The 26036-nt window shown below is 44.8% G+C and overlaps 4 protein-coding genes, 1 non-coding gene and 1 pseudogene across 5 annotated transcripts; 4 read left to right on the forward strand and 2 right to left on the reverse strand.

The window, feature by feature from the left end:
• Positions 1 to 485: 485 nt before the first annotated feature.
• On the forward strand, positions 486 to 2158 carry LOC100836923. Its single transcript, XM_003561611.4, has 4 exons — positions 486 to 711; positions 873 to 1001; positions 1315 to 1488; positions 1608 to 2158. The coding sequence occupies exons 1-4, from the start codon at positions 631 to 633 to the stop codon at positions 1722 to 1724; spliced, it is 501 nt and encodes a 166-aa protein (XP_003561659.1). The 5' UTR covers positions 486 to 630; the 3' UTR covers positions 1725 to 2158.
• Positions 2159 to 3396: 1238 nt separating this feature from the next.
• Positions 3397 to 8365, reverse strand: LOC100837227 (putative tRNA pseudouridine synthase). Its single transcript, XM_003561612.3, has 7 exons — positions 8029 to 8365; positions 7884 to 7919; positions 6372 to 6484; positions 6131 to 6279; positions 5887 to 6031; positions 4664 to 5083; positions 3397 to 4185 (listed from the first exon to the last, which is right to left on the reverse strand). The coding sequence occupies exons 1-7, from the start codon at positions 8300 to 8302 to the stop codon at positions 3754 to 3756; spliced, it is 1569 nt and encodes a 522-aa protein (XP_003561660.1). The 5' UTR covers positions 8303 to 8365; the 3' UTR covers positions 3397 to 3753.
• A 3716-nt stretch (positions 8366 to 12081) lies between these two features.
• LOC100837536 (peroxidase 2) lies at positions 12082 to 15428 on the forward strand. Its single transcript, XM_010230345.3, has 4 exons — positions 12082 to 12461; positions 12881 to 13072; positions 13263 to 13428; positions 14906 to 15428. Exons 1-4 carry the CDS (start codon positions 12228 to 12230, stop codon positions 15289 to 15291), a joined length of 978 nt encoding a protein of 325 aa, XP_010228647.1. The 5' UTR covers positions 12082 to 12227; the 3' UTR covers positions 15292 to 15428.
• Positions 15429 to 17459: 2031 nt separating this feature from the next.
• LOC100822159 (peroxidase P7) lies at positions 17460 to 18991 on the reverse strand. Its single transcript, XM_003557907.4, has 3 exons — positions 18714 to 18991; positions 18409 to 18603; positions 17460 to 18308 (listed from the first exon to the last, which is right to left on the reverse strand). The coding sequence occupies exons 1-3, from the start codon at positions 18936 to 18938 to the stop codon at positions 17745 to 17747; spliced, it is 984 nt and encodes a 327-aa protein (XP_003557955.2). The 5' UTR covers positions 18939 to 18991; the 3' UTR covers positions 17460 to 17744.
• A 5394-nt stretch (positions 18992 to 24385) lies between these two features.
• LOC100837844 lies at positions 24386 to 25511 on the forward strand (annotated as a pseudogene).
• Positions 25512 to 25768: 257 nt separating this feature from the next.
• On the forward strand, positions 25769 to 25850 carry TRNAS-UGA. Its single transcript has one exon. It is a non-coding gene; the product is annotated as a tRNA-Ser (tRNA).
• The last annotated feature ends 186 nt before the right edge of the window (positions 25851 to 26036 follow it).

Raw genomic sequence — 26036 nt, forward strand, 5'->3', positions numbered from 1 at the left:
GAGAACATCTTAGTTTTGTCCTAAGTTCTCGATTTTTTTTAAAGTTTGACCTTCTACTGATAAGAAATTCGACATCTACAATGTCGAATCAATACTAATATGTTGGCATGAAATATGTTTACATGGTATATTTACTTAGTATTATAGGATTTGATATTTTTATCAAGAAACACAGTCAAACTTCAAAAGATTTGACTTATGAAAAACTAATATGTTCTCTTTTAGGGAATAATGGAGGAAGTACTGACTGATTAGCCAAGACATTGCCATCTCAGTCCCAAAACAGTTCTCGAGGGTAATTCGTGTACTTCTGAAAATTAAGATCCAAACAAACGATTCTAAAGTTTAGGGTTTTAGTGGGACCAGATAGGGTCTAATTCCATATATTTTCACTTGTTTACCAGAAAAGAAATGGGAAGGATAACAACAAGAATATACAAGGAAAAGGTCACGTGTGGCCACCGGGAGCGCACTATATAGATATGGAGAGCAAGCTCTAGCCTTCTCAGTCCTCCATCGAAGTAAGCTGTCCCCAAACACAGTTCGCTTTCCTAGCCTCTGCCGTCTCTCTACCTATCTATCTCTCCCTTTCCGTTGGGCTGTGAGGAAGAAGGATAGACAGAGAAAGGGATGATGTCGAGGGAGCGCAAGAAAGTGGCTGCTCTGCAGGAGAAGCTGCAAATCCTCCGCTCTATCACTCACTCCCATGCTGTAATTGATCTTCTTAATTAGTTTGTCGATTTCCGTTTCAGTTATCCATATGCTTTTCTTAACTCTCCATTGATTAATACATATATATAGTTCTGTGATCTTTACCTTGCTAGCGTGATCTTTCTTTTGGGTGATTAAATCGATCTAATGCATGGCTGCAGTTGAGCAACACGTCCATAATCATGGACGCTTCGAAGTACATCAAGGAGCTGAAGCAGAAGGTCGTGATGCTGAACCAGGAGATCGCTTGCGCGCAAGACTCTCGCAGCAAGCAGAGCTCCTACCCGACGGTACGTACGATTTATAGACGTACATATATACATATTACTAGTATGCGTGATTTTGTTTCGTACCACTATGTATATACATATTACTAGTATGCGTGATTTTGTTTCGTACCACTATTTATACACGGTATTATATCAGTTCACATGATAACAAGTCAGTGAAGTTTGGACCGAAAAGGTGAACAGTAGATATGTGTAGGACCCGCGTGTACTCACATGCATAAAAGCTTCCAAAGCCCTGCATTTATCAGTTGCTGATCGATCGCATCGATTTGGTCGAATGAAATCAAACTAGTAAGGATACATATATATGCAGGTGACCGTTGAAACCCTAGGACACGGGTCGTTCCTCGTCAACGTGTTCTCCGACAAGAGCTGCCCGGGGCTTCTCGTTTCCATCCTCGAGGCCTTCGACGACCTGGGCCTTGGGGTCCTGGAAGCCACCGCCGCTTGCGCCGACACATTCCGCCTAGAAGCCATAGGAGGGGAGGTAATTAATTGGCAGATTTTAGGCCGAATTAACAGATCACAGAAGATCAAGGTGCGCCATGGCGATCCAATGTACTAACCTCGTACGTAAAGTAATTTCCATTTCTTGTGCTGGCGCAGAACCTGGCGGAGAACGTGGACGAGCACGTGGTGAAGCAGGCCGTGCTCCGGGCCATAAGCGCCTGCTCCTCCCAGTCCCCGAGCGCCGGCGCCGAGCACGACGACGAGCAAATATAGCGCAGTACGACGTCGAGCTAGCGCCCATGATAGCATCTCCGGCGTCGATCGATCGTGTGAAAATCTGCATCGATCGATCATATATATTAGTTAATGATCTGTATCATTATCTCTCTATATATCTCTCCCTCGATCTCATTCCTTCCTATTCGTTCACCTGTGTGTGGGCACTAGTGCGATCAATGCATATGGCTCGTCGTCGTAGCTAATTAATTCCGTGAATCAGCACGATATATATATCCTGTAATGCTAGCAGTCAATTAGGGGATGAGCGGGGGATAATATGAAAATAATCAAGAGTGATCTTGATTATGCATGTAACATGTGATGGCCAGGTCTGGAAGCTAAGCTAATCGGAGCTAGTAATTGGCCTATTATTGTATGAACTCTTCTTTATGCATGATGAATTGGACCGATAATAACATGCACGTCCATGAATAATGCCCCCTTGTCCCACCGATCGAATAATACAATAGCTAGCTAGCCCCATGCATGAAGCTGATGAGATCATCAGGGCCTGCCTGACCACGCATATGCACGAGCACAACAGTTCTTGCGTCGTTGCAGAAGAGCTCGATCTTGCTAGGCTCCGAAACGATATACTCCTATATAATGAGTCACTAAAAAGGCAGAACAATGGAGCCCAATGTTTCACCGTACGTAATGCGATCATTGGTCCAATTTTTGAAGAAGCGCGCGACTCAATTATCTTACAAGTAGTAGTCACAGTCATCAGATAGTACTGCAACCCAGAACTGGTCATTAGTTCTTTACTGTAACCCATGAGATTAATTACCCTGACGATCGATGAAAGGGGGAAGGAGCAGCAAAGGCCGGCCGGCCGGGTTCCAAAAACCGCGGAAAGCAACCAACGATAAGCTCTAGATCTCTCGGCCCGTGCACGTACGGTGAGAGTGATTTAACCGGCCGCGGTCACTCTCGCTACACTAGTTTGGTTCGACGGGCGCAGGAGGGCTCGGAGCAACGTCGTGCCATATCTTTAGGGAGCACGAGTGCAGCTCTACCTGTACGTTGCTATACTGCTAACTAAGCACAGCCTACGTACTATCCTATGCTCCCCGTGACCACGGGTGTGGCTCACGCGCCACGCGATTCGTATCCTTCCTGCTCCTCTCTTCATGAGTGTAACAGGGTGTCCTGCTCCGGTATATGAGTCCAAAGTCCAGGCTCCAGAGAGTAGCCAGAGCCCCAGAGACCGAGCGATCAGCGTTGCCGCCTCGATCCGGCCGGGCTAGCGCTGTCCTGATGACGGAAGAAACCGGCGAATAGCTACCACTGGCACCGCAGGCGGCGGCATGCAGGCCAGCCAGTCCTTACGCCTCACGAGAGGGATTTGCGCAGCAACCCGTGGCTCGATGTGTCGCTGCTCGGCTGCTGTCGTCGTCGGGGTCTCGCCCTGGCCGGGCGCGTAGCCTCTGCTCGTTCGTTGGCCAGATGCAGGGGTGCTGTTGCGCGCGAGGCGACAATCAGGACGCTGAAACACTGCGCAGGTCACTCATTCCCTTGCCCCCGGGATGAGAATATGACTGGTGACGGGACGTTCGGTTTGAGACAGGAGGTCGATCGGGATTAGATTAGCATCGATGTGAATCAGTGTTTGTAAAGGAGTTCAGATGCTTACAGCCTTAAAAATACGAATTTAAAGAGCGCATGCATGCAACACGTACTACTGCTTTATTATGCCTGCCTGCAGATTGGCACTTGCAATGGCTACCTTTTTCAAAGGAGAAGTAGAAACAGTCAGTGAATCAATCAAACAGAGACTTTGCTGTTGCATTTGGCAAACGGGACACTTACAGTCTGCGGGTCATCCTAGTCTAATCAATCAATGGCTCAGGCTCTCAGTATTGTCCCCGTGAGAGAGAAAAAAAAAAGGTAAGCCAACTTTGCCTGCCCACAAGTCAGGCTCCTGTATGGGGAAATGCTTGGAGGAGAAACATGATTTGCATTTCAGAAAAGGGATTTAGTTTGGGTTCTTGTCCACCTTGTGGTCAGCTTGACAAAGAAATCAGCCACCGCCAGAACTCTTTCGAGCCGTTTTCGCTCGAATGTAATCCTCTCTCCATGCTGTATACGCTGTCCTAACTTCATCCAACTGAGAATCCGGTATGCTGGTGAAGTGGTCCAAGTTCTCCACCCATTCCTCCCACGGAGGTTCGGATGCATCCAAGTATTTTGCCAGCTCAGGCACAAGAGCTGCCTTGTAAAATTCCATTACTCCCTTCTTGACTTCTTTAGATTCGTTTATCGATTGGATGCCAGGGCGAACAATGCTGCCTTGCTTGTTCCTTGTGCAGAAACTGTTGTCTCTAAGGATCAGAACTTCAGATGGAGCGATCGGTAAGACGATGCGAGAAAACTTTGCGAGAGACAGTTCTATAATCTCTTTCGGTAGTAATCCACGCTTCACTGCCACAGCAGTACCAACCATCTTGCGGATCTGAGGTCAACAAAAGGAACAGCAACACTACAAGTCAGAGATCCATGTATGCAGAGTATTTTTCACTGTCAGGACATACATTCATCCTAAACATCTTATCAATTTGGTACATCAGTAACCAATTCTGCATCATAAACCCAAATTGAACTATTTTACAGGTGATGCTAAACATCGTACTAATCTGGTAAACATCAGCAATACATTCTACTTTGAAATGCAAATTGAACTATTTTACAGGTCATGCGTACATCTAAGAAACGACTACATTAATACATTATTGACACTAAATACTGAATACTATTGTTCAGCAACCATATATCCCACTTGGAGAGAACTAGCTAGTGAAGAGGGGGACTGTATTCAAGTATACAATTCCGTTGAGAAAAATCACTAAGCCTAGAAAGATAGTCTCTTAACAATATATGAAATTTAGTTTGCACTAATGTTGGGGGGCCATATCTTAATGGAATCTGCATACCTGATGTAGCATAAAAGACACTCCACATATAGTCAGTTCAACAAATTGAATTCCTGAAGAACTCTGCAACTCTCCACATGAGCAAGTGATGATGTCTCTGAAGTGTGAAGCACTTAATCTATCATTTTCATTAGGCTCATGGAGCCATCTAGCTTGAATCTGCACATGATTCTCATGATGTTTGGGATTATCCTTATTCCAATCGTTTTCTGGTAAACTGGAATCAACTACTGACGAAAAATTTAAGTGTTCATCATCTGCATCTGAAGTAGCACCATCATCATTAGGGCTTTGGTCCACAGCCAATTCAGAGGGAATGGAATTTATGGTTGAGCTTGTTTCCTTGGACCTTCGGTGCGCTCCAGCTAGAACTTTCCTGTACTTCGCACGGGCAGTGTAATTATGAAATGGGTGGTTCCCCTGCAAGCAGAAACAGTATAATGAAGCCTGTGAAGATGTAGAAGAATAACAATTGAATGAGCAGAATTACTATCTGATCATTTCTTCCATTAGTGTGCTGTGTAAAAACGAAAGCAAAACCACTTCACCTGGGCCATATTAAAGATTTATCATAGAAAGACATGCCGAATGTAAAAATGGGAATATCACCCTGATCTGATCAGTCAGGTCTTCTACAAATTTATATTAGTTCTACAAAGGTACAAACTGCAAGTCTACAATGTGAAGAGTACATTGAACCACCATATTGCATCACTTCTTCAGTTATTTCACTGTCCCCTAGTGCTTATTTAACTTTTGATTTCAGTCTGGCGGAAAGCCAAAATTGTTTAACTGTTCGCTTAAGTCTTTTCATCGGTAAAGTAACTGGACAAAGACAAGGTAGACCACAATGAAGATACAAAACCTGCTTAATTATGCCATTAGCCCATTACCTCTATGATCACGCTTACTTTACGCAGCTTAGGTGTTTAGATGACAATTTACATTCTGATAGGCCATACCCGAAAAAATAAGAAAGATGACAGGCTAAAATTCAAATTTAAGATCTAATTATTGGACTAACAGGACAGCTTTGATTACCCCTTGTGTAATCTTCTTCTGTCGCGTCTCATTCTTATTAGTCATCTATATGCTTATATCAATGTCTCCCTCAAAAATATGTTTGTTATCAGATTATTCAGCAAAGACGATATTCATAAGCCCTGTTCTTTTGTACAATCAACTCCAAATAATACACAAGGCATATTTAAACACACGATTACCTCAAAACCTTTCAGTATGCTATTGAATTCAATCAAGTGCTCCTCTACTTCTTCAGAGCTACAACCGCTTTTAATTCCGATAATTTCAGCAGGGAGAAGATAGAAGTATTCCCGGTACAAGCATTCCCTCCTTACATCAAAACTCCTGCAGTGGAATGTACAGTATCATGGCAGGAAGTGGTATGTTATGAGTAATTGAGTTGATCATCTGACAAGGAATATTTCTATAAAACACCCCTGCTACCTTTGCGCAGGCAAGATACTGAAAACTTTGATATTGTTTGGTAGATTCGAGTTAATGAAATTCGCAAGAGCTATGCCATCAGGATCGTTCTCCCATGCTCGATCAGGGATTTCCATCTTCAGAGAGATCATTGTAGCCAGTGAATGTACCTGAAATTAGTCCATACTAAGCATGCATACAAGCTTTGTTAGCCAAGAAGATATAGAACACATGTTTCCAGTCTGTGCAATTCAAGCCCTACCCCTTTATCGGTTCGGCTACTCCTTTCCCAACCAACTTTTTGCAGCTTTCCGTAATTACTCTCAAGAATGCCCCCTGCCTTGAAGATGGCAGATTCCAAGACTGACTCAATGGCTACAGAAGAAGATCAGAAAGTTTTAATAAGCATATGCTGATTCTCCATGATGGTACTTGAAATTTGACGAAAGAACTAGGGTCATCTCAGAACCTCCCCATTTTGGCACCTAACTAGATAACATATAGTATGAGTTTGATGTGTTGTTCATACTTGTGTACCTATATAGCATGCATGTTATATACTGTAAGATGGAGGCATAGTCACCAGTTTCGCGGTTCGCTCGATTCGCAATTCGAATTCACGGTTCGGGATTCGCTGCCTTATACGAATTGGGTTCGTTAGGGGGTATACATCTCTGATTCACGAATCGGATATTTCTGATTCGCATATAGTAGTACAAAGTCTATGGAAAAGAAACCACAGAAGATCCCAGATCAATAACACAAGAGAAAAATTAAAATATACAGAAAAGCTGTGTTAGCCAGCCAGCTCAGGCTCAGCCCAAAGAGGCCCACGGCCACCATCATGGATGATTCCAAGACTGACTTAATGGCTACTCATAATCACCTTGCTGTAACATTACAGGACAAAGAATTATTGAATTGTATAACCAGTTGACCCAAAAGCCAAAGCTGAGAGGGGGGATCGGACATTACACTCGAACACTCCCCTCAAGATATGCTCCTTTGGAACTATGATGTGGGTAGGGTAAGTGGGGGCGGGCTGCAATTATCTGTTAGTTAACTGGGATTTGAACTCAAATACTCACATTTGCAAGTTGTGTGCACTTAACCATTTCATCTACCAGACCAAGCTGATGGTGAAAGTAGCGCAATATATTTCAACAATCTCCTGTGAAGTGGATGGGGGAAGTTGGGGCCGGCTGCAATTATCTGTCAAGTTAACTGGGTTTTGAACTCAAAAACTCTCGGTTGCAACTTGCAAGTTGTATCACCTAACCATTTCATCTACCAGACTAAGCTGATGGGGAAAGTAGGGCAAATTATTTCAACAATCTCCCTCACATATAGGATCTTGAGGCCTTAGGCATGGGATCAATGTAGGCTGCAAATAATATTGTGTTGGTTTGGTCTTCAACTCGAGACCTATTTGCTCTGATACCGTATTGAATTGCATTCACCACACAGTTCACTCAAAAGCCTAAGATGAGAGAGAGGGGTCGGACATTACACCCTAACAAGCATAATTCCGAGTATTCCATGGTAATGGTAGCACTAAAAATAACCAGCAGAGACATTGACTTTAATTTACTTTAGTGCAAGAATACACAGAAGGAGTAAGAACAATTCGGCGTACAACTAATACAGTAAACAAGCAAATCTTCCCCCACAATGCTTTTTTGCAACTCAACTGCTAAATCGCCAAGAACAACAGCTAGTACCAATAATTCAAACACATGAGCAATTAAGTTACGGCAAAAACATCGAAGCTTACTGGAATCCGCGCTGAGCTCTCGCTGTTTCTGGAGACCTGAAAGAAAAAGAGAACACTGCACTGAATCAATCCCTCGAGTGAAGACCAGCCTGGTAACCCATCAATCATTAGGATACAAACCCACGAGCGAGACATCCCATCCAACCTCGGTACTCGCTGCCGACGTAGCCTACGCGGAGCACGACTCTCTTCTTCCGCGTGGACTCCCACCTCAGACCGCCACCTCCTTCGCCGGAGCAGGTGGTAAGCGGAGGCGCAGGCGGTGCTGGTGTTGAAGAGGCAAGGGCGGGAGCAGACGCAGAGTGCGAGAAGCATAGAGGGGTAAGGATAGGATTCGCGTAGCGCGCGAGGACAGTAGAAGAGAAGGGTCTACGGAGAAGCCAGAACGACGTCGCGGCGGCGGCGGCGGCGACCGCCATAGGTGCGGCGCGGCGGGAGGTCCAAGGCTCTAGCGGATGTGGAGGTCGACCGGATTAGAAATATGGAAGTTTTTTTTTAGCAAAGGATGGGCGGATTCTTTTTCTTAGGTGGGCCGGATTTGATTTGCGAACGAATTTCATATTGGGCCCTTTATTGGGTTGAAATAACGCACGAAAGTGCCCGCATTAGTCATCTCCGCCTACCGGGTCAGAGAGTTCTACTCATTGCAGATCTGATGTATCCGATCTTGCAGATTTTGAGTTTGTATTCTCGCTGATGTTTTATGCGGATTTGATGAGTTTTTGTTCGGGTGTCATGTTACTTTCGTGGTATGGTCTTTTGTGGCTTTGGAGTTCTCCTCTGGTGTCTTAGTAAATATTTTGTGATTCGACGACTTGTACTTTTAGAGGAACATCCACGGCCCATGACTTCCCATCTTGGATGGGTGACTCAACGGGCTTTCTGAAACCTTTAAAGGCAGTCAACTTCGTACAGGGCACGAGTGGCTGTGTTGCTGCTCAAGTCTAATTGCAGTCCCTTTGCCGGAGCCTTGACGAAATTTCGTGTTGCAAAGATTAATATCATGAAAAAGACGATTTTGATAGATTTCATTGCAATTCTCAGTTATATGAGTTGCTTTGAAACACTGTACCTGTAACAATTATTAAGTTTAATGAAGTTACAACCTTGCGTGTGATTCTAAAAAGCGGGACAGTTTGCATGCAGCGGCACCATCTAGAGCAGCAACAGCATCTAGGACAGCAGCATCAGCTAAGCACTCATGTGCATGTGTCAACTAAGCACTCAGTGCCACACGGTGTCTTATTTTGTGTATACAACTTCAAAGTGATCTATCTTTTAAACCGTACATTGAATTTACGATCTGTCTTCATGGTTAACTTTATCTTGATAAATATTTCGAAACAAGATCTCATATTGATATGTTTTGACAAAAAACAATCATCTTAAAAGTTGCCACCCTTTAGTATATATATAGCCGCCACCATGTAATATATAGAGTTGTCGGTATTCGATATATAAAGTAGCAATATCGTGTCACGGTGTCAGCCAATCCGTGTCAGCTCAAATGGCCTTTTCATGCCAAGTCCCAACAGCATGTCATGTTGTGTCTACAGATCCAGCACGCGACGGCTGCATCAGAGCAACAAGCCATGTTTATCCTTACTAGGACAGCATCAGCTTGTGGCACGTTAGGTTTGTCACCGTTAATACACACAATTGACACCAGTAATACACACAAATTGCCATGCCTAGTGAACACAAATTGCCACATCTAATGACCAATTGTCACCTCTCGTGAACATAAATTGTTACGCATAATGCAGATAAATTGCCACCTCTAGTGAACACAGATAGTCACACCCTACTGAACACATACAATTATATGTCTTTCCATTTCGATCAAAATCTAACACTCAACGTTCTCTCTGCCCGCTTGATTCCGTCGTCGCGATCCTGAATCTCGCCGGTGTGTAGCGAGTGTGCAGAGCTCCTCCCGAATCCAAGCCTTGCGAAGGAGGCACCACCGCTCGGTCCACCCCTCAATTACAATTTACGACCAAGCATCCTGATTCTCCCCCGAATGGGAAAGAGCAGCTAGGTCACCGACAAATCGGTTTCATCCTTGTGTTTCACCCACGCAACCGCCGGACAAGATGAGCCAGCAGTCGGCAGCAGCCAGATAGTCCACAACAGGTCAGCAGCCACACGAACGCGCACGCATGCATGTCACAGAAGCAGCAGCAGCAGCTCCTAGCGCAGCAGCGATGCGTTCGCGCATGCATGGCACATCAGCAACGTGACACAACAGCGAGCGGGCCGCGCGGAAACACGCGCACGCGTCATAATTTCTGTTTTTATTTGAGCAATGAAGATTTAGTACTCTAGTGGCCACTTTGGTTTTCTCTCTAACGAATGTGGGGTATCGTGTTATGAAAAATAGATTTTGCTAAAACATTATGGGAAAATCTACCTGCTGAATTTGGGGAGTGTTTAGTTCCATCGATTTGGTGGAGTTGACCATTAGCTTCACTTTTTGTGAAGATGGTGATATAATAATTTCAGGAATGCAACAAGATAGGACTACGAAGCATCTAAAATACCCATATAGGTCAGCAAGACGAAAAAAGTGAAACTAAGAATGACAATCTATACCAAATATGTGGAGCTGAAACTATCCCAAACACATGCACCCTTGGACAAGAGTTTGTTTAGGTTGTTCTATCCTCGCTCGCTGCTCGCATGTGCCTTCGAGTGCCTCATTCGCTAAAAGAGGGCATATTAATAGTCATAGTTGTTTTATTTAAATTTAACTAAGTTTATAAAACAATATTAGCAGCCACAACAAATCCAGCCACCATGAGATATGTTCTAATTGTGTATTTATTTGGTGTTATAAATATACAGATTTTTATCAATAAGGTCAAACTTAAAGTTTGACTTCGACAAAATTAACAAATCCTTTTCTAGCTAGGGAATGGACCGATCTTTAGGACGTCCAAAAAGGTAGGTGGTTAGCCGACTCTTAAAAACTACTCCTTCTGACCCATAATAACTGTCGGGAATTTAGTACAAAGTAAGTACAACTTTGTATAAATCCCCGACACCGGAAGGAGTATTGATGTTAGAGGAGGGACAAGAAATTAAACCGACTCTTCGTGAAGATCAGTTAAAAATTGATCACATTATATTACTTTTGTACATTCTCAAATTTAATACTAACAAATCATGCAAAGTCAATTAAAACATGACTTGGCATAAGTTATTTTAGTGTCGACTCTGTAATGGAAAAATGGAGAGTCGATACTAATCTTATCTTTTTAGATGTCATGGGGACTTAAGGACCCGCCAAAAAGAACGGAAAAGGACAGATTTGCTGCTTATTTTCCTATCCTAATCAAACTTAAAGAATAATTAAAGATCGACGTGTGTACAATTAATCGAAGGCACCGCATCATGTGCTAGAAAAAGATATATAAGCCATGTGCATGGACATGCATGCACGCCTATTTCCATATTCAGTTACCCCCTCAGTCTAACAAAAGATGTCTCAGTTTTGATCAAATTTGAATGCATCTATACACTAAGTAATGTCTAGATATATTCAAATTTTGACAAATTTGAGACATCTTTTGTTGAACGGAGGAAGTATTTGTTTAATTATCAAGCTAATGAAGCCTATGGATTTATTGTACGCGTTCAGATCATGATTTATTGCATATGTTTAGACGTGTACATCAACCTTCAACCCCCAACAAGCTAGCTAGCACTGGCAGCCGGACACACATGTGTGGTTATGACTTATTCCGAAAGATACAGTATGTTAATCCTGTCGTTGATCACTGTTTGTGTTAATTTAGATTCCATTTGTACAGATTTTCAAGGAAACATGACCGACTATTAGTTCGTATAGTCTAGCTAGCGCTAGTTGGTCATGGGGTCACGTCTCTAATTTGTTACGGAGTAATTAATTAATGAGTGTGTGGCTTTTTTTCAGTCGACTGAAGTGTTAGATCAGTTGACGTATCCGATCCGTTGGATCAACTCCCTGTTTCTCTCCCACTTCTATTGTTGATTAGGATCCAACGATAAAAAAATAACAGTCAACTTTCCCTCCTTAGTTACTTATTTGTACGCGGAACGCATCCATGTCTAACTGAGCTCGTGCAGCAGTGCATACTGCAGAGAGAAGCGGGGGGTATGGCAGCACGACAAACATGAGATCTAGTTGATTAGCTAGATACCAGACAGCTTGTGGGCCACATAGATATCTGTCCGAAATCAGCTCACATGGAGTTGTACAGTGACACAAGAAGAGTGGAGTGAGGAGCGTGGCCTATATACATACACGCATATGCAAAGGAAAGGCACCTGCATTGATCTCTCTACCAGACAGACAGATAGATGATCATGGGGTTTTCCGGCGGCAGCGTCGTTCCTCCAGCTGTGGCGACGGCGATCCTGCTGCTGCTGGGCCTGGCCGCGGCGGCGTCGGCTCAGCTGTCGGCGACGTTCTACGACGCGTCCTGCCCGAGCGCGCTTGCGACGATCAAGAGCGCCGTGACGGCGGCGGTGAGCAAGGAGCCACGCATGGGGGCTTCCCTGCTCAGGCTTCACTTCCACGACTGCTTTGTCCAAGCAAGTCACCTTACATCTCTCTCTGTTTCTCGCCCTCTGGCCTCTGCTTCCGTACAAATCCAGTATGTAGTGATTCAGATAAAGTGCGACCCTTGTATCTGCTTGCATAAATCAGTACTGCTGCTGCTGTTGAATTTTTCCAACGTACTCTCTCCGTTCCAAATTAACTGTCATGGATTACATGATGTTGATCATGCATGCCACGTCAAATTAACGGCTAATTTGCATTCGCTGGCTTTTATCTTGTACGTTACGTTATTAACACCGGTAGCTGGCTGCTGGCGGCCCGATCGACGTGTATCTATTTTGTAGCTGCACGTACGTACGCAAACTAGCTATCACGTCGATTTACACACTGTAGTGTCGACGGTGGGTTCTAAGCTGGCTTGCATATACATGCATGTCGTGGTGTGTGACAGGGATGCGACGCGTCGGTGCTGCTTGCCGACACCGCCAACTTCACCGGTGAGCAGACCGCTTTCCCCAACGCCAACTCCATCAGAGGCCTCGACGTCATCGACACCGTCAAGGCGCAGGTCGAGGCCGTCTGCACGCAGATCGTCTCCTGCGCCGATATCCTCGCCGTCGCCGCCCGTGACTCGGTCGTCACGGTAATTAATGGCAAGCTTCATGTCCTAGCCAATGCAACCAAAAGACCGATTTTATGAAAGTGGCTAAACAATCCATTTATATTTCAACAATTAACTCTACTTCTAAACCAAATATGATGAATATATAGAATTATATATAGATCAACCGTAGTTTTTGAGAACTAAAGGTCGATTGATTATTTACTTGCAGCTAGGAGGGCCGTCGTATACGGTTCCATTGGGGAGGAGGGACTCCACCACGGCGAGCCTCTCCCTGGCGAACAACGACCTCCCTCCGCCCACCTCCGACCTTGCCGATCTCGTCGGCAACTTCTCCAGGAAGGGGCTCAGCACCACCGACATGGTTGCACTATCAGGTAATTATTCGGGACCTCTGCTGATTTGCTTCAGTTAAGTTTCGGGGCGCAATGTATAGGCAGCAGACTTAACAAGTGAAGACGTTTCAGTTTTTCACGTGCTCGTTTAGAAAGTAGAACATGCCTCCTCGATCACAGATCATTGTTCACAGAAAAATGACACGCATTTTTTTTTCTTTTACATCAGAAAATGACATGATGCTAACAACCCTACAATTGATATGACGAGCAATGACACGTATGTTTTTTCTCTTTAATTTACACCAGAGAAATGACATGTATGCTAACAACCCAACAATTTGATATGACGACAATGACACGTATGTTTTTTTCTTTTTCACCAGAGAAATGACATGTATGCTAACAACCCTACAATTTGATATGACGAGCAATACCTACATGGCTACATAGTTAGTAACCGGCGAGTGACAAGTGACCAGACGGTGGCATCTATAGCAGATGATCAGACCTTACATTTATTTATAATTACTTTGCTACAAAATGCTCCATCCGTTCCTCATTTTTTTTACGTTGTTTTAGTTCAAATTTGCACTAAAATCGCGACAAGAATTTAGAGACGGAGGGAACAGTATTTGTTATATATGTGCATTTTTCACATTAGGGTGTCTAATTTTTTCCAAGAGTCTAAAAAACATGTGCGCATAAGAGATACGTGTATTTTTTCGTCCTTCAACTAAAATTTGGACTTTGTCTGTCAACTATATTTTGGTACACATTTTGTCCCTCAACTATTGGCATCGGTTAAATTTGGTCTCATGTCGGTTTAGGATGATCAAAACTGGATTTGACCTGACCAGCTGATGGATGGACTGATCAGTGCCATGATGTCGCAATTTTTTGTGGACCTCACCCTACCATCCCATGAAAAATCATCACATCATGTGCCAACATGGTTAAAAGTCAACCATTCATCCGTCATGTCAGGTCAATTTTGGTTTGACGTACCATGCTAAACTAGCATGTGGACCAAATTTGCCCAATATTGAAAATTGAATGACCAAGTTCGTGCAAATAGGTGTTGAGGAACAAAGTCTGTACTTTCTCAAGAGTTGAGAGACGAAGTCTGTACTTCCGCAATTATTGAGAGACGAAACTACACTTAGCCATGGACTAATTAATCCCATTTAAAAGGATAGCTGAGCTGGAACCATCAAAAGAGAAATCACGTCGTCCACGAGACCAGGACAGCTTAACAAACATTTTTGGGGTAGGCAGCCAGCAGACTTCTTCCAGCCAGTCTGCATGCTGCTCCTTACGCAGTCCGCCGTCGCCACACGGATCCCAGCCGTGGCATGCATGCACCGCTCAAAGCTGCACGATCCGGTGCACCCAGCCCTTGTTGCGTAGGGCAACAAGGCATGCAGCACCAGGGTTTTGAGAATTCCAAAAGTATACATGGCTCTTAATTTCAACATTATCTTTTCTCAAATTCTAAATATGTGACCCATGCATGCAGGAGCCCACACGATCGGGCAGGCGGCGTGCACCAACTTCCAGAGCCGAATCTACGGCGAGTCCAACATCAATGCGGCGTACGCGGCGTCACTGCAGGCCAACTGCCCTCAGTCCGGCGGCGACGGCAACTTCGCGCCGCTTGACGTGGCGACCCCCAACGCCTTCGACAATGCTTACTACGGCAACCTGGTCTCGCAGCAAGGGCTCCTCCACTCCGACCAGCAGCTCCTCAACGGCGGATCCACCGACGCCCTTGTCAGCACCTACGCGTCCAGTGCCACTCAGTTCAGCGCCGACTTCGCAGCGGCCATGGTGAGCATGGGCAATATCGGCGTGCTCACGGGCTCTCAAGGGCAGATCAGGCTCAACTGCGCCAAGGTAAATTGAGTGAAAGTGACAAAACCCATATATATAAATTTGTGGAGCATTTGCGACTGCCAGTTAGTTGGGATGGCAACTTTACAAGAATTGAGTAACAATGAAAGTCTTTTTTTCCCGAGTAATATCAAAGTGAACCATATATAGCTCCTCTGTGTAAAACAATACCATATATATTTCTTGATATTTTTTTAATCTAGTGGCCCTTTTCTCCATTTCAAATCAAAGGACCATCGATACGATCTCAAATTTTCACTACCTCCTCCGATCCATATTAATTGTTTCGATCGAGGGAGTAATACAAAAACTCATCATCCTGAACAAACTCCAAGTCATCACTGACACTGGCACACTGGACATGTTTGTGATGAAGGTCTATGCCACCTCCGGGTGGCGCATACACCTCACAGAAGGACATCTTTGACGAGCCTCTAGATAAGAAGCGTCAGAGGTGGTGAGGTCTCCTCAGATGGGCTGCCCGTATAACACGTCAGCGGTAGGAGGTTGCGGGACCCTTGGACGACATAAGCGCTACATTGATTGCCCTACAAAAAAGGCTAGCCAATATTTTGGTCAAGGTTTGGCTCATCCATGAATTTTCCAACATTGAGAAGAAAAATGAACTCAATGCCAAATTAATGGACTATTAGCAAGCAAAAAATTGACAACCATCCAAACAAAAATTAATCAAGTATTTGGTCATGACCAAACAACTGGTGGGGTTTAATTTGGCCACAATCCAAACAGACCCTAGTTGGCCATATTACAACTCCTCCATGACCCAATAGAAAAGTCATCACACACTCATTGATTTAGGCTCCAATCGCCATTGCAATGTAGAACCAACTTTGCAAGTGCAATACCACCCAAGAGATGACCACAAAACAACACAAACAAAAACCAACGCAGATACAGGCTCCTCAACAACCTCCAAGGAGGGAATATATGGTTCCACAGCCGGCCCATCATCACATGATTTGTTTCCTCCTCCTAACGACCTTATTCTCTAATCAACATCTATGTTGCAAAATGATCAACCTTCATCACCGCTATTTTCCAGACACAACAACTTCCCCACCACAGAGGCTTCTGTCACAACTGCAACCCAAACAAAACAGAACCACAATCTATGATTGAAAAATATGTATTACCATTGTGAAATTGGGCCTGCCTCTTTTTAGTTCTGACCTTTTGTTCAATGTTCTACGAAGTGTTTTGGAGTTTTTGAGGAGTATTTTCAGTCGTACTCCTTTTACTACTCCCTCCGGCCCGAATTATTTGTCCAAATATTACATGTATTTAGACGTTTTTTACACATAGATACATCCGTATTTGGGCAAATTTGAGACAAGTAATACCGGTCGGAGGGAGTAGTAAAGTGGCACATCCAAGTTATGTGCAATTTGTACTGACAACAATTCGCAACCACGAGAATTTGATTTATTTATTTTTTGTACATTTCATATCATGTTGTTTAAATTGCACAATAAGTAGATCGTTGAGAAACTTAGAGAGTATCGTTGTGAAAGTGGGTATTCCTTCGTTCCTTTTTATCTTTCTTTTGTGTTGTGTGAAGTCTTTTTTGGAGCAGCACACCTCTTGCTAGTAAAATTGCACTTTCAAGTTATGTGCGTTTTTTAGTGATAGCATTTTGCCACTACAAGATTTTTTTTTCTCAACTACCATTTGTAATTCCTACTAATGTTGTGGCCCCATAGTGTGAAATTTAGGCTTACCAATGTAAAATTGTATGTTTATTCTCGTTAGCAGTAAAGTTACAAGGCTAAGTAGTATGCAGGACTAGTATTCTAGTTCATCTTGACTATTCGTTGTTTTTTCTCCAATTTCTCTTTTTATCCAGTCTAGGAACCAAACCAATAAAATCGGTTAGCCCAAAAACTAGCAGGAGGCTTATCATGCTCATCTGTTGCACACCTGGGCCCAAAGACCTCGAGCCCACATAGTACATCTACAACGCTGGCGTGAGAATGTGAAATACATTGTCAATTGTGAAATACAGAAATAGTTTTTTTTTAAATGGAAGCTTTTATTGATGTCAAGGTTATATCGAGCAATACAACCAAAGAAAACACAGAAATAGTATGTCCTCAGAGAAAAAAGACTGAGAAATAGTAATTTCTCACACGATGACTGACCCACACCACACATGCAAGACAGCAAGACCAAACGTAGTTCATTAAAATAAATAAAATGTATTACATGATGAGAAATCGAAATCATAAAGGACGGGAACATTTTTTCCACTTAAAAAACAAACAAACGTCGGAATCAAATGAAATGCTAGAGTGCAAGAATCCACAACGATACGTGCAGTAGACACGATTAAGAACCCTATCTGACAGTGCTTCCGAAAGAAGCACTCCATCCATTTTGACGTCTCTCTATAACGCCAGATTCAAACCTCTCGGCTCGTGAATTAACCATCGATGGCACATTCATTACTAGTAGCCGTTCACTTTCCTGCAGTTGGCGCGGATCTCGCCGCTGCTCCCGGTGAGCGGGGCGAGGCTGCTCATCCTGACCATGGCCTCGGCGAAGTCCCTCCTGAACGCCTCGGGGTTAGCGCCGTAGAACCTCACGAGCCCCTCCGTGGCACCGGCGGCTAACAACTGCTGGTCCGAGTGCAGCAGTGCCTTGCTGCGCAGCAACGAGCCGTAGTACGCGCCGTCGAACCGCGCGGGCGTCGGGTCGAGCGGCGCGAGGTTGTCGTCTCCGTCCCCGGCCGGCCGCGGGCAGACCGCCCTGAGCGACGCGGCCAGGGAGGCGTCCAGTGTGGCCGTCTCGTTGTAGAGGCGGTCCCGGAAGTTTGTGCACCGGGAGAAGCCCAGCGTGTGTCCCCCCGAGAGCACCACGAGGTCCTGCACGGAGAGCCCGTGCGAGGCGAAGTTTGAGACGAGCCCTCCCAGGTCCAAGGTCGGCGCCGGGATGCTGTTGTTCGCAGCTGCCTGGCTCGCCGTCCGGCTGTCCCTCCGGCCCAGCGGCACCGCGTATGACGGCCCTCCCAGCTGCAATTAACAACTTCAACTGTCAGGTCGATCATATTCGTTACGCGCATGTACGTATAAACGTGACAATATATAAGAGTATTATTCGAGCGAGGCGAACCGCGACGATGGAGTCACGTGCTGCGGCGGCCAGGATGTCGGCGCAGGACACCACGTTTCCCCTGCACGCGGCGTCGACGGCGTCCTTGATGCGGTCGATCACGTCGAAGCCGCGCACGGAGTTGGCGTTAGGCGCGGCGTTCTTCTCGCCGGTGAAGGAGGGCGTGTCGTCCAGCAGGATGGACCCGTCACACCCCTGAATATATAAATGAATCGAGTACACGTACATGTGGCAAATTAGCAATACGTACGCGCGGCGTACCAATCCAAAGAAAGATCGAAGTTCGAAGTGTGTAGTGTACGTACGTTGACGAAGCAGTCGTGGAAGTGCAGACGCAGGAGCGAGGCGCCCATGCGCGGCTCCACCGCGACGGCCTGCTCCACGACCGTCTTAATGGCCGGGAGCGCCGCTGGGCACACCTTGTCATAGAAACAAGCGTCCAGCGGCTGGCCATTGCTCGCCGTGGCCAACAAAGCCAGCGCCAGCGCCACGACGCACGCCACAAAGCAGTACCCGCGAGAAGCCATCATACACCAAACTTAATTAAGAGATCTGTACGTGTAAAGGGCGAGGACACAAGGCACGGCGATTAAGTGCTTATATAGCGCACCGAGTTGACCCCGTCGATCGGTTGCAAACCAAATGTAGATTCATTTTAAAAGCAAGATAGAAAGAGAGGCATGCTAACTTAATTGATTAAAGCTGTGTGCGTGTTTGACTAATGTACGGGGTGTTGGGATAATTTTCCAAATAGTAGGTGCGAAAAACTCAGGTCTCGGTCGGTCGGTCGATTGATACAGTGCGGTGAGGCTTTTGTTGCTAGTCAATTTAACTAGCAGGTGGTGTGTCTCTAGCTAACGCATGACGAATGCCAGCAACTAATTAATCGCGCAAGCTAGCTGCTGCCCTGGTTTGCTCAGCGGGCCTCAAATGAAGCTCATCTACCACTAACTAACTCACAGCTAGCTCCATGTAATCCATGTTATTAATTAAGCAGTAGCAAGATGCATGATGTCGATACCTCTATCCGCTGAAACGATCAAACAAACTGTCGACCTGTCGTACGTACTTTTTTTTTTGACGAAAAAGCACAGCGTGCTCTTTATATATCAAAAGGAAAGGAGGACGACCGGGGTCGACCACGGAGGGAATACAAGGTTCAAAAGAAAACTTACAAACTAAAAAAAACAAGGAAAAAAAAAGCTAACTCAAGTTTAAGGAACATCGAGCAAGGCACCAATACCTTTGCCATCAATTAGACGCCACAGCTCCGCCTCGTTCTTAATAAGCACCATGATCCCGGCCGACGGGGTGCTCTTTGCATTGAAAATCTGAAAATTGCGCTCCTTCCAAATAGATCAAAGAGACAACAGAAAAATAGAGGTCACACCGCGAGCGGTGAACCTAGTCATCGTGCGTCTGGCCATCTCAATACCCTCGGTCCACCACTCAACCATCGAGCAGGACGGGCTCCAAGAAGAAGGATCGAAATTCGGAACACCAGTCCAAACTGCGATTAAGCGCCAAATCGCCAAATCTGATGAGCGAAACAACAATCCGTGAAGATGTGTACTGCACCTTCCATGGCATGAAGGCAAAAAGGACACCATTTATAATTAGAAATGCTTTTTCGAGCAAGGAGATCGGCAGTTGGAACTCTGTGCTGCACCAGCTGCCAAGCAAAGAATTTACATTTCTCAGGCGCCCAACACTTCCAAAAGAGCCGGGAGAACGGTTGCTGCACTAGGTCCTGGAATTGAGCAAGGTACGTAGATTTGGCAGTGTAGGATCCTGAAGTGCCGAGCTTCCACTTGATGTTATCTGAGAGGCCCTTAGACAAGATAGTACGACAGACAATAGAGAACAAGTGGACGAACTGGTGCAACTCGCCAATGGAGATAGATGAGCAAGCCAAAAAAAGAGTCGTGTCCTGCTCAGAAAGCGGCAACTCCATTCCAGCCCATCGCTTCTCCGCAAGGCCCAACTCGACCACGCCCAACACAACCTAAGAGCTGCAGCAAAATTTCGGAGGTCAAGAATTCCCAGCCCGCCAAACAATTTAGGCCTGCAGACGACATCCCAACGAACCATGCAACTAGCACCACTGCAAGAACCTTCGCCCTTCCACAACCATCAACCATCCTCTCGCAACTTGTCAATCTTCTCGATGACCCATTGAGGAAGGTCCAGAGCAGTCAAATGAAACACTGGAATTGAGGATAAAACCGAGCGCAGAATTGTTATCCTACCACCTTTACTGAGCATCTTCGCCTTGTAGCCAGCTAGCCACGAGGCAACCTTGTCAATCAACGGCTGGAAGAGCACTTTCGAGGCTTGCATAGGGACAACGGAAGTCCAAGGTATTGTGTCGGAAAGGCCGCGAGTGGAGCAGGGAAGCCAGCCAGCAAGGCGTTGAGATCAAGATAAGGCCAAGAGACCGAATCAAAAGCTTTAGTGAAATCCAATTTAATTAGCGGCATGGGAGTTTTTGAACGGTGGTAGCTTCGCACCATATTCTGGACAAAAAGGAAGGAATTTGCTGGAGCTAAATTTCTCAGTCGATGGTGGCTTCGTGGCTTCGTGCGTACGAGTAGGCCTACGTACGAGCAGATCGATCGTGAGGTGTTGTACAAGCCTGGCTCGGGAGCCCTTTTTTTGTGTTTATGCTATTGGGCTTGCTATTATTTTTGTCTCTAGGCTTTTATATTTATTTTTTCGTCTAGGCTTTTATATTTACGTGGATATGGGCTTTTTTCTTTGCACCGAAACATGTGGGCTGTGTGTTAATCGCACATTATTTTTGTATTTTTATATTTTTAAGATTTCATATCTGGTCCTTGAGAAAAATAAATTTAATGTTTGGATGACTAAAATTGCACATGTTTTTTTGTGCAAATTTGGATTTAAAATGTGCAATTGGATATTGCACCTTCGAACAGTTAAAATTGCACATGTTTTTATGTGCATATTTGGATTTTTGAAATGTGCAACTGGATTGCACGTTTGGACGGCTAAAATTGCACATGTTTTTTGTGTGCAAATTTGGATTTTGAAATGTACAATTAGATATTGCACCCTTCGGACGTCTAAAATTGCACATGTTTTTTTGTGCAAATTTGGATTTTAAAATGTGCAATTCAATATTGCAACTTTCGATGGCTAAAATAAATTTCAGGCGCAATCTTAGAAATTGCACATCAAATCTCTCGTTTAAATTGCACATCAAATTTCTTTTTTAAAATTGCACATAAAATTAGATGTTAATTTTTAAAAGTTGCACATTCAAGTTAAGATTAGTCAATGGAACTGATATTAATTTTTGTCTTTTATATATAGACCCAGACCTAAATATTAGCTATAGAAGCTCTCATAAAACCCGTAAACAGGCCGGCCACACATAAAAAGCCCATGAGTCAGAAGACGGATGAAACATCGGGGCAACCCATCGATCAATCGATCGATCGAGGACATTGGACTGCCTGCTCCTTCGTCGACCGAGAAACACAACATTGCTCCTTTGTCGACTGAGAAACACAACTTCTCAGTCGACTGAGCCGTAGCCATTCCCAAAGATTTTTTTTTTTGTCTTGGAGACATCTGCCAGAGATGAACGCACTTTGACGCTGACGAATCAGCGACGGTAAAGTAGGCGCAATTCTGAAAGCGAGCATCTTGGCGAAACAGTGAATCATGCTAATGGGTTGATAGTCCTTGATATCAGATAGTTAGTGTTGATGTACTCTCGTGCCGTACTACTGTCGTCTATCTTCACTGTACGTGTCTCCATAAGACCATAACTATTAGGAGCTTTTCATATCTTGTTAAAATGTAGTACCCCGCCAGCAGCTCTCTCACTGTATATCTATCGGTTCTTAATTTGGGAGTTGAACTGAGACTATAAGGGCAACCGATTGGTGTGCTTCTGCCTACTTGTCCATTGATCGTGTTTGTGCGCGCACCTTCATGGAAAGAAGACCATGAAAGGTAGTTTCAAAAGAAAAAAAAGAAGACCATGAAAGGTAGAGCAATGCATGAATGCATTCATCAGATTGTTGGTTTTTCGGGCTAAGCGCGAAAATAACAGGCCAGAAAGATGCGTTGGAGCTGTTGTCTGCTCGGCCAGCTGGGCCTCAGACATGCTAGTCCATGGTCCGGGTCGCTTACCCATTATGCATTGTGGGCCTCTTTGTCAGCTCACATCTCGGAATCTCACCTTTCCTTTGTTGAAACCAGAGTCTTAGGGCATCTCCAAGCGCAATGGTCAAATGCTAACCATCCGTTCGTTTTTGTCCGCGGATAAAAAGAAAACACACAATCCAATGGGGCTTGCTAAATGACAGCCATCCGTCCGTTTGTTCGCGGACAAGCCAAACGCTAGCCAAATTTGGCTTCGATTTGGTTTGGCGGACAATATCCGCGGACGACGCCACATCATCAATTATAGGAGGCAGCGTTGGTTGGCGTGGACTGGACATGATGGTAAGTCGAGACCGGTGTATTATTTCAGATACCATATACTTTTCCGTGAAGATCATGCATTTGAAACAAGTCACCGATAGATTCGTGAACTCGTAGTTTGCTAATGGTGGTTACCACTGAAAATCACATTGGATAGCAAATTCGTCTTAAGGTTCTCCATCTGCCATGTCAAAGCCCGTATGCATTTTTCATTACTCTCCTTTTAATCTTAGTGTGTTTTGCTCCTTGTTTATTTTTTGAGATATATTTTTCAGCAGAAACAGGAGCTATTTGAAGAAATTGGAGAGGCTATCCATGCAGAGGGGCAAGCTGCACAACTAAAGAATGAGCTATTCATGAAAGAAAGAGAAACGCTAGATGTGCTAATGGAATTGGAGTCGAAAATCATAGCATAATTAAAACTGAAAAATACAGAAGAAGAAACTGAAAAATCTTCCACAGCTGCATAGTCTGATAAGGTATCTGAAGTTCGGGCGGCAGAATCTACAGAACGGCAACCTGAAAATGTTGTCATTGATGAAGGCCATCTACAACAGCCTTCAGTCTTGATGGAATTTGAGCTGGTTCAAGCAAACCTAATCAGAACTACAAGTGATCTGGATTCGATACGAGCCGGGGTTGAGTTAATGCAAAATAGCACAGGGAAAGAGAAAACTTTTCTTGACAGCGTCCGAGAGAAGTTTCATTGAATGCCTTAATTTGTCGGGGGAATGACTCCGGGTAGGGTCATGACAACACTACACTAGCCGGGATGACAGAGGCAGCTCTAAACCGAGATGCAGGAAGTCAGGTCGGCTTAGGAAATCTTGCCTGCGTCTCCAGGTTTGGCTAACGCTAAGCCGACATACCTAGCTTATGTCGGCCCGGCGGTTCTATGTTGCTCAGCTCGTAGGATCAAGAAGAGTACGGGAGTCTCGGCAGGAGTCGAGATCCCTCAACGGTCTTATCCAGGCTACGCGGCTGGAGGAAAAGCAAGCTTATCATCATCACGGGAAAGCGGTCAGCGCCTGCATCCGGACGTCAGAGGACCACACGCTGGACGCACCGAAAGAAGATTCCCTGGCAGAGTTGGCAAGGTAAAGTAGTCTTGTTTCCCACCGCGCGAGCTGAGGGAACAAGGCCGCGTGCCGGCGGGCCCCCCGGATGACGACAGGCAATCCCGGCCCACATGGCAGTGAGCCGGGAGGCGCCCATAAATAGACCCCCACCCCTAGGTGAGAGATGGGGGCTCCCTGAGAGATAAAGATTTTTCCCTGTTCCTTCTCTTCTTCTTCTTCCCCAAGAATACAGCTCAAGGAGCGCCATTGTAAAGCTTCTCAATCTCGGTTAATACATCTAGGCAGGAGTAAGAGTTTTACCTCGACAAGAGGGCTCCGAACCTGGGTAAATCGGGGTGTTTTTGTGCGTTTTGTGCGTGTTCTTCTTCACGTCCTCCCTCCTCCGGATCCCCCATCGTCCATCGGCCCCAATTCAAGCCATCTCATGGCATCTGCCGTGACACCACCACGACATAATTTCTTCACTGGAAGATGAGCTGGATGTGACATCACAAAAGTTGCTAACTCTGAAAGATCTTCAGACGAGGCGGGAAGACCAGTTGGACATTTTTATTGAGACCAAGAAGATGACATTTGAGATAGGACAGCTCAGGAGAATGGCAGAGGCTTCAAAATCTCAAGCTATAATGCTGACTGCAGAAATTGAGCAGGCGAAGGCCAGCGTTGGCGCAGCCGAAATCAGATGTATTCTGGCCAAGAAGATGAAGAAGCAGCTAGAGATGCAGATCTCTAGCACTTGCAGAGATTAAAGCTCTTCTGAAGGCAGCTATATCCCTGATTTAGTGACTCTTTCAGTTGAAGAGTATTCCATGCTTCATTCCAAAGCTCAAGAGGCTGATGAAAACTCAAGACAGATGGTAGAAGAAGTTGTGCAGCAAGTAGTTGCAGCTAACATTTCAGAGTATGGCTTAGTTAAAAAGCCAGAGGAACCTAAACTAGATGTTGAAGAATGCAAGAAGGCACTACAAGAAGCCCTAAAGAGGGTAGAAGCCGCTAACCATGGCAAACTTGCTCAACGTAGATGGAGATATGAGAATGGACACAAAAGGCGCTCAATCGGCGTCTCTCCGAAGTTCAATAGGGCCGCTCACCACTGTAAAGATTCACATAGTATGGATATCATTTAGTTCCTGCAAGCCAACAATGTAATTTGGGCAGATGCTAAGTATAAAGTTAACAGGCCCTGACGGATATGACAAAAACATTTGTGACAACAAAACATGTGAGCTACCAATCGTCTCCCTTTGTCAAATTCTGAACAGAAAGAACTGAATTTTGTACTGAAGATATGACTTCTGGTAAAAGGATTTCAGGAAAGAGGAAGAAATTTGCATTGCCAGAACTTCCAGTTCTCTTGGCAAAGCAATCAAAAAGGAAGAAGAAGAGAGAATCCTTTTGAGCCGATATTATTGGCACAAGGAAATTGATTGCAATAGTAGTGTTGTACTAGGCAGGTGTAGTACAACCTAATGAAAAACGTAGACTCTCTTGAGCCGACAGAGATTAGGCTAGGGAAATGGATTGTAATTGTCGTGTTTATTATGTAGCTAGAGTTCATCTTGAGGATGTATAATATCCGGGTATTTTAGCCCCTGTTATATTGGCTTGAGGTTATCAGCATCAGATGGTGGTGCTACTTAAAGTACAACGTTACTCTCTCGTTGCTAATTATATTTTTCTTACTGGATTTAATGCTTTAACCATGGTTTTTAACAGTCGTTTTGAGTTTTTGACAATCTCGAGTTTAAGACATTTGCATCCGGCGATCTTGAAGTCCATTGTATTTACCAATAAGTAAGATATAAACACAAAGTGAACAAGTTGTCGATATGTCCGAGTGGTTAAGGAGACAGACTTGAAATCTGTTGGGCTACGCCCGCGCAGGTTCGAACCCTGCTGTCGACGCTAACTTTTCTCGATTCCCTTTTTTTTGTGGTGGTTTCAGTGATTAAGGCAAAATGAAAGCGTATGAAAAAAGAAGGAGGCTGTCACACAACCAACGGATCCTGCTCAAGTAAAGGTCGTGCTAGTCGAATCCACTGCTAAAGTTTTTGAATTTTGACTAAAAAGAACTGTGACCTCTTTGTCCTC

The sequence above is a fragment of the Brachypodium distachyon genome, chromosome 1, assembly GCF_000005505.3.
Source record: "Brachypodium distachyon strain Bd21 chromosome 1, Brachypodium_distachyon_v3.0, whole genome shotgun sequence".
Lineage (NCBI taxonomy): Eukaryota > Viridiplantae > Streptophyta > Magnoliopsida > Poales > Poaceae > Brachypodium > Brachypodium distachyon.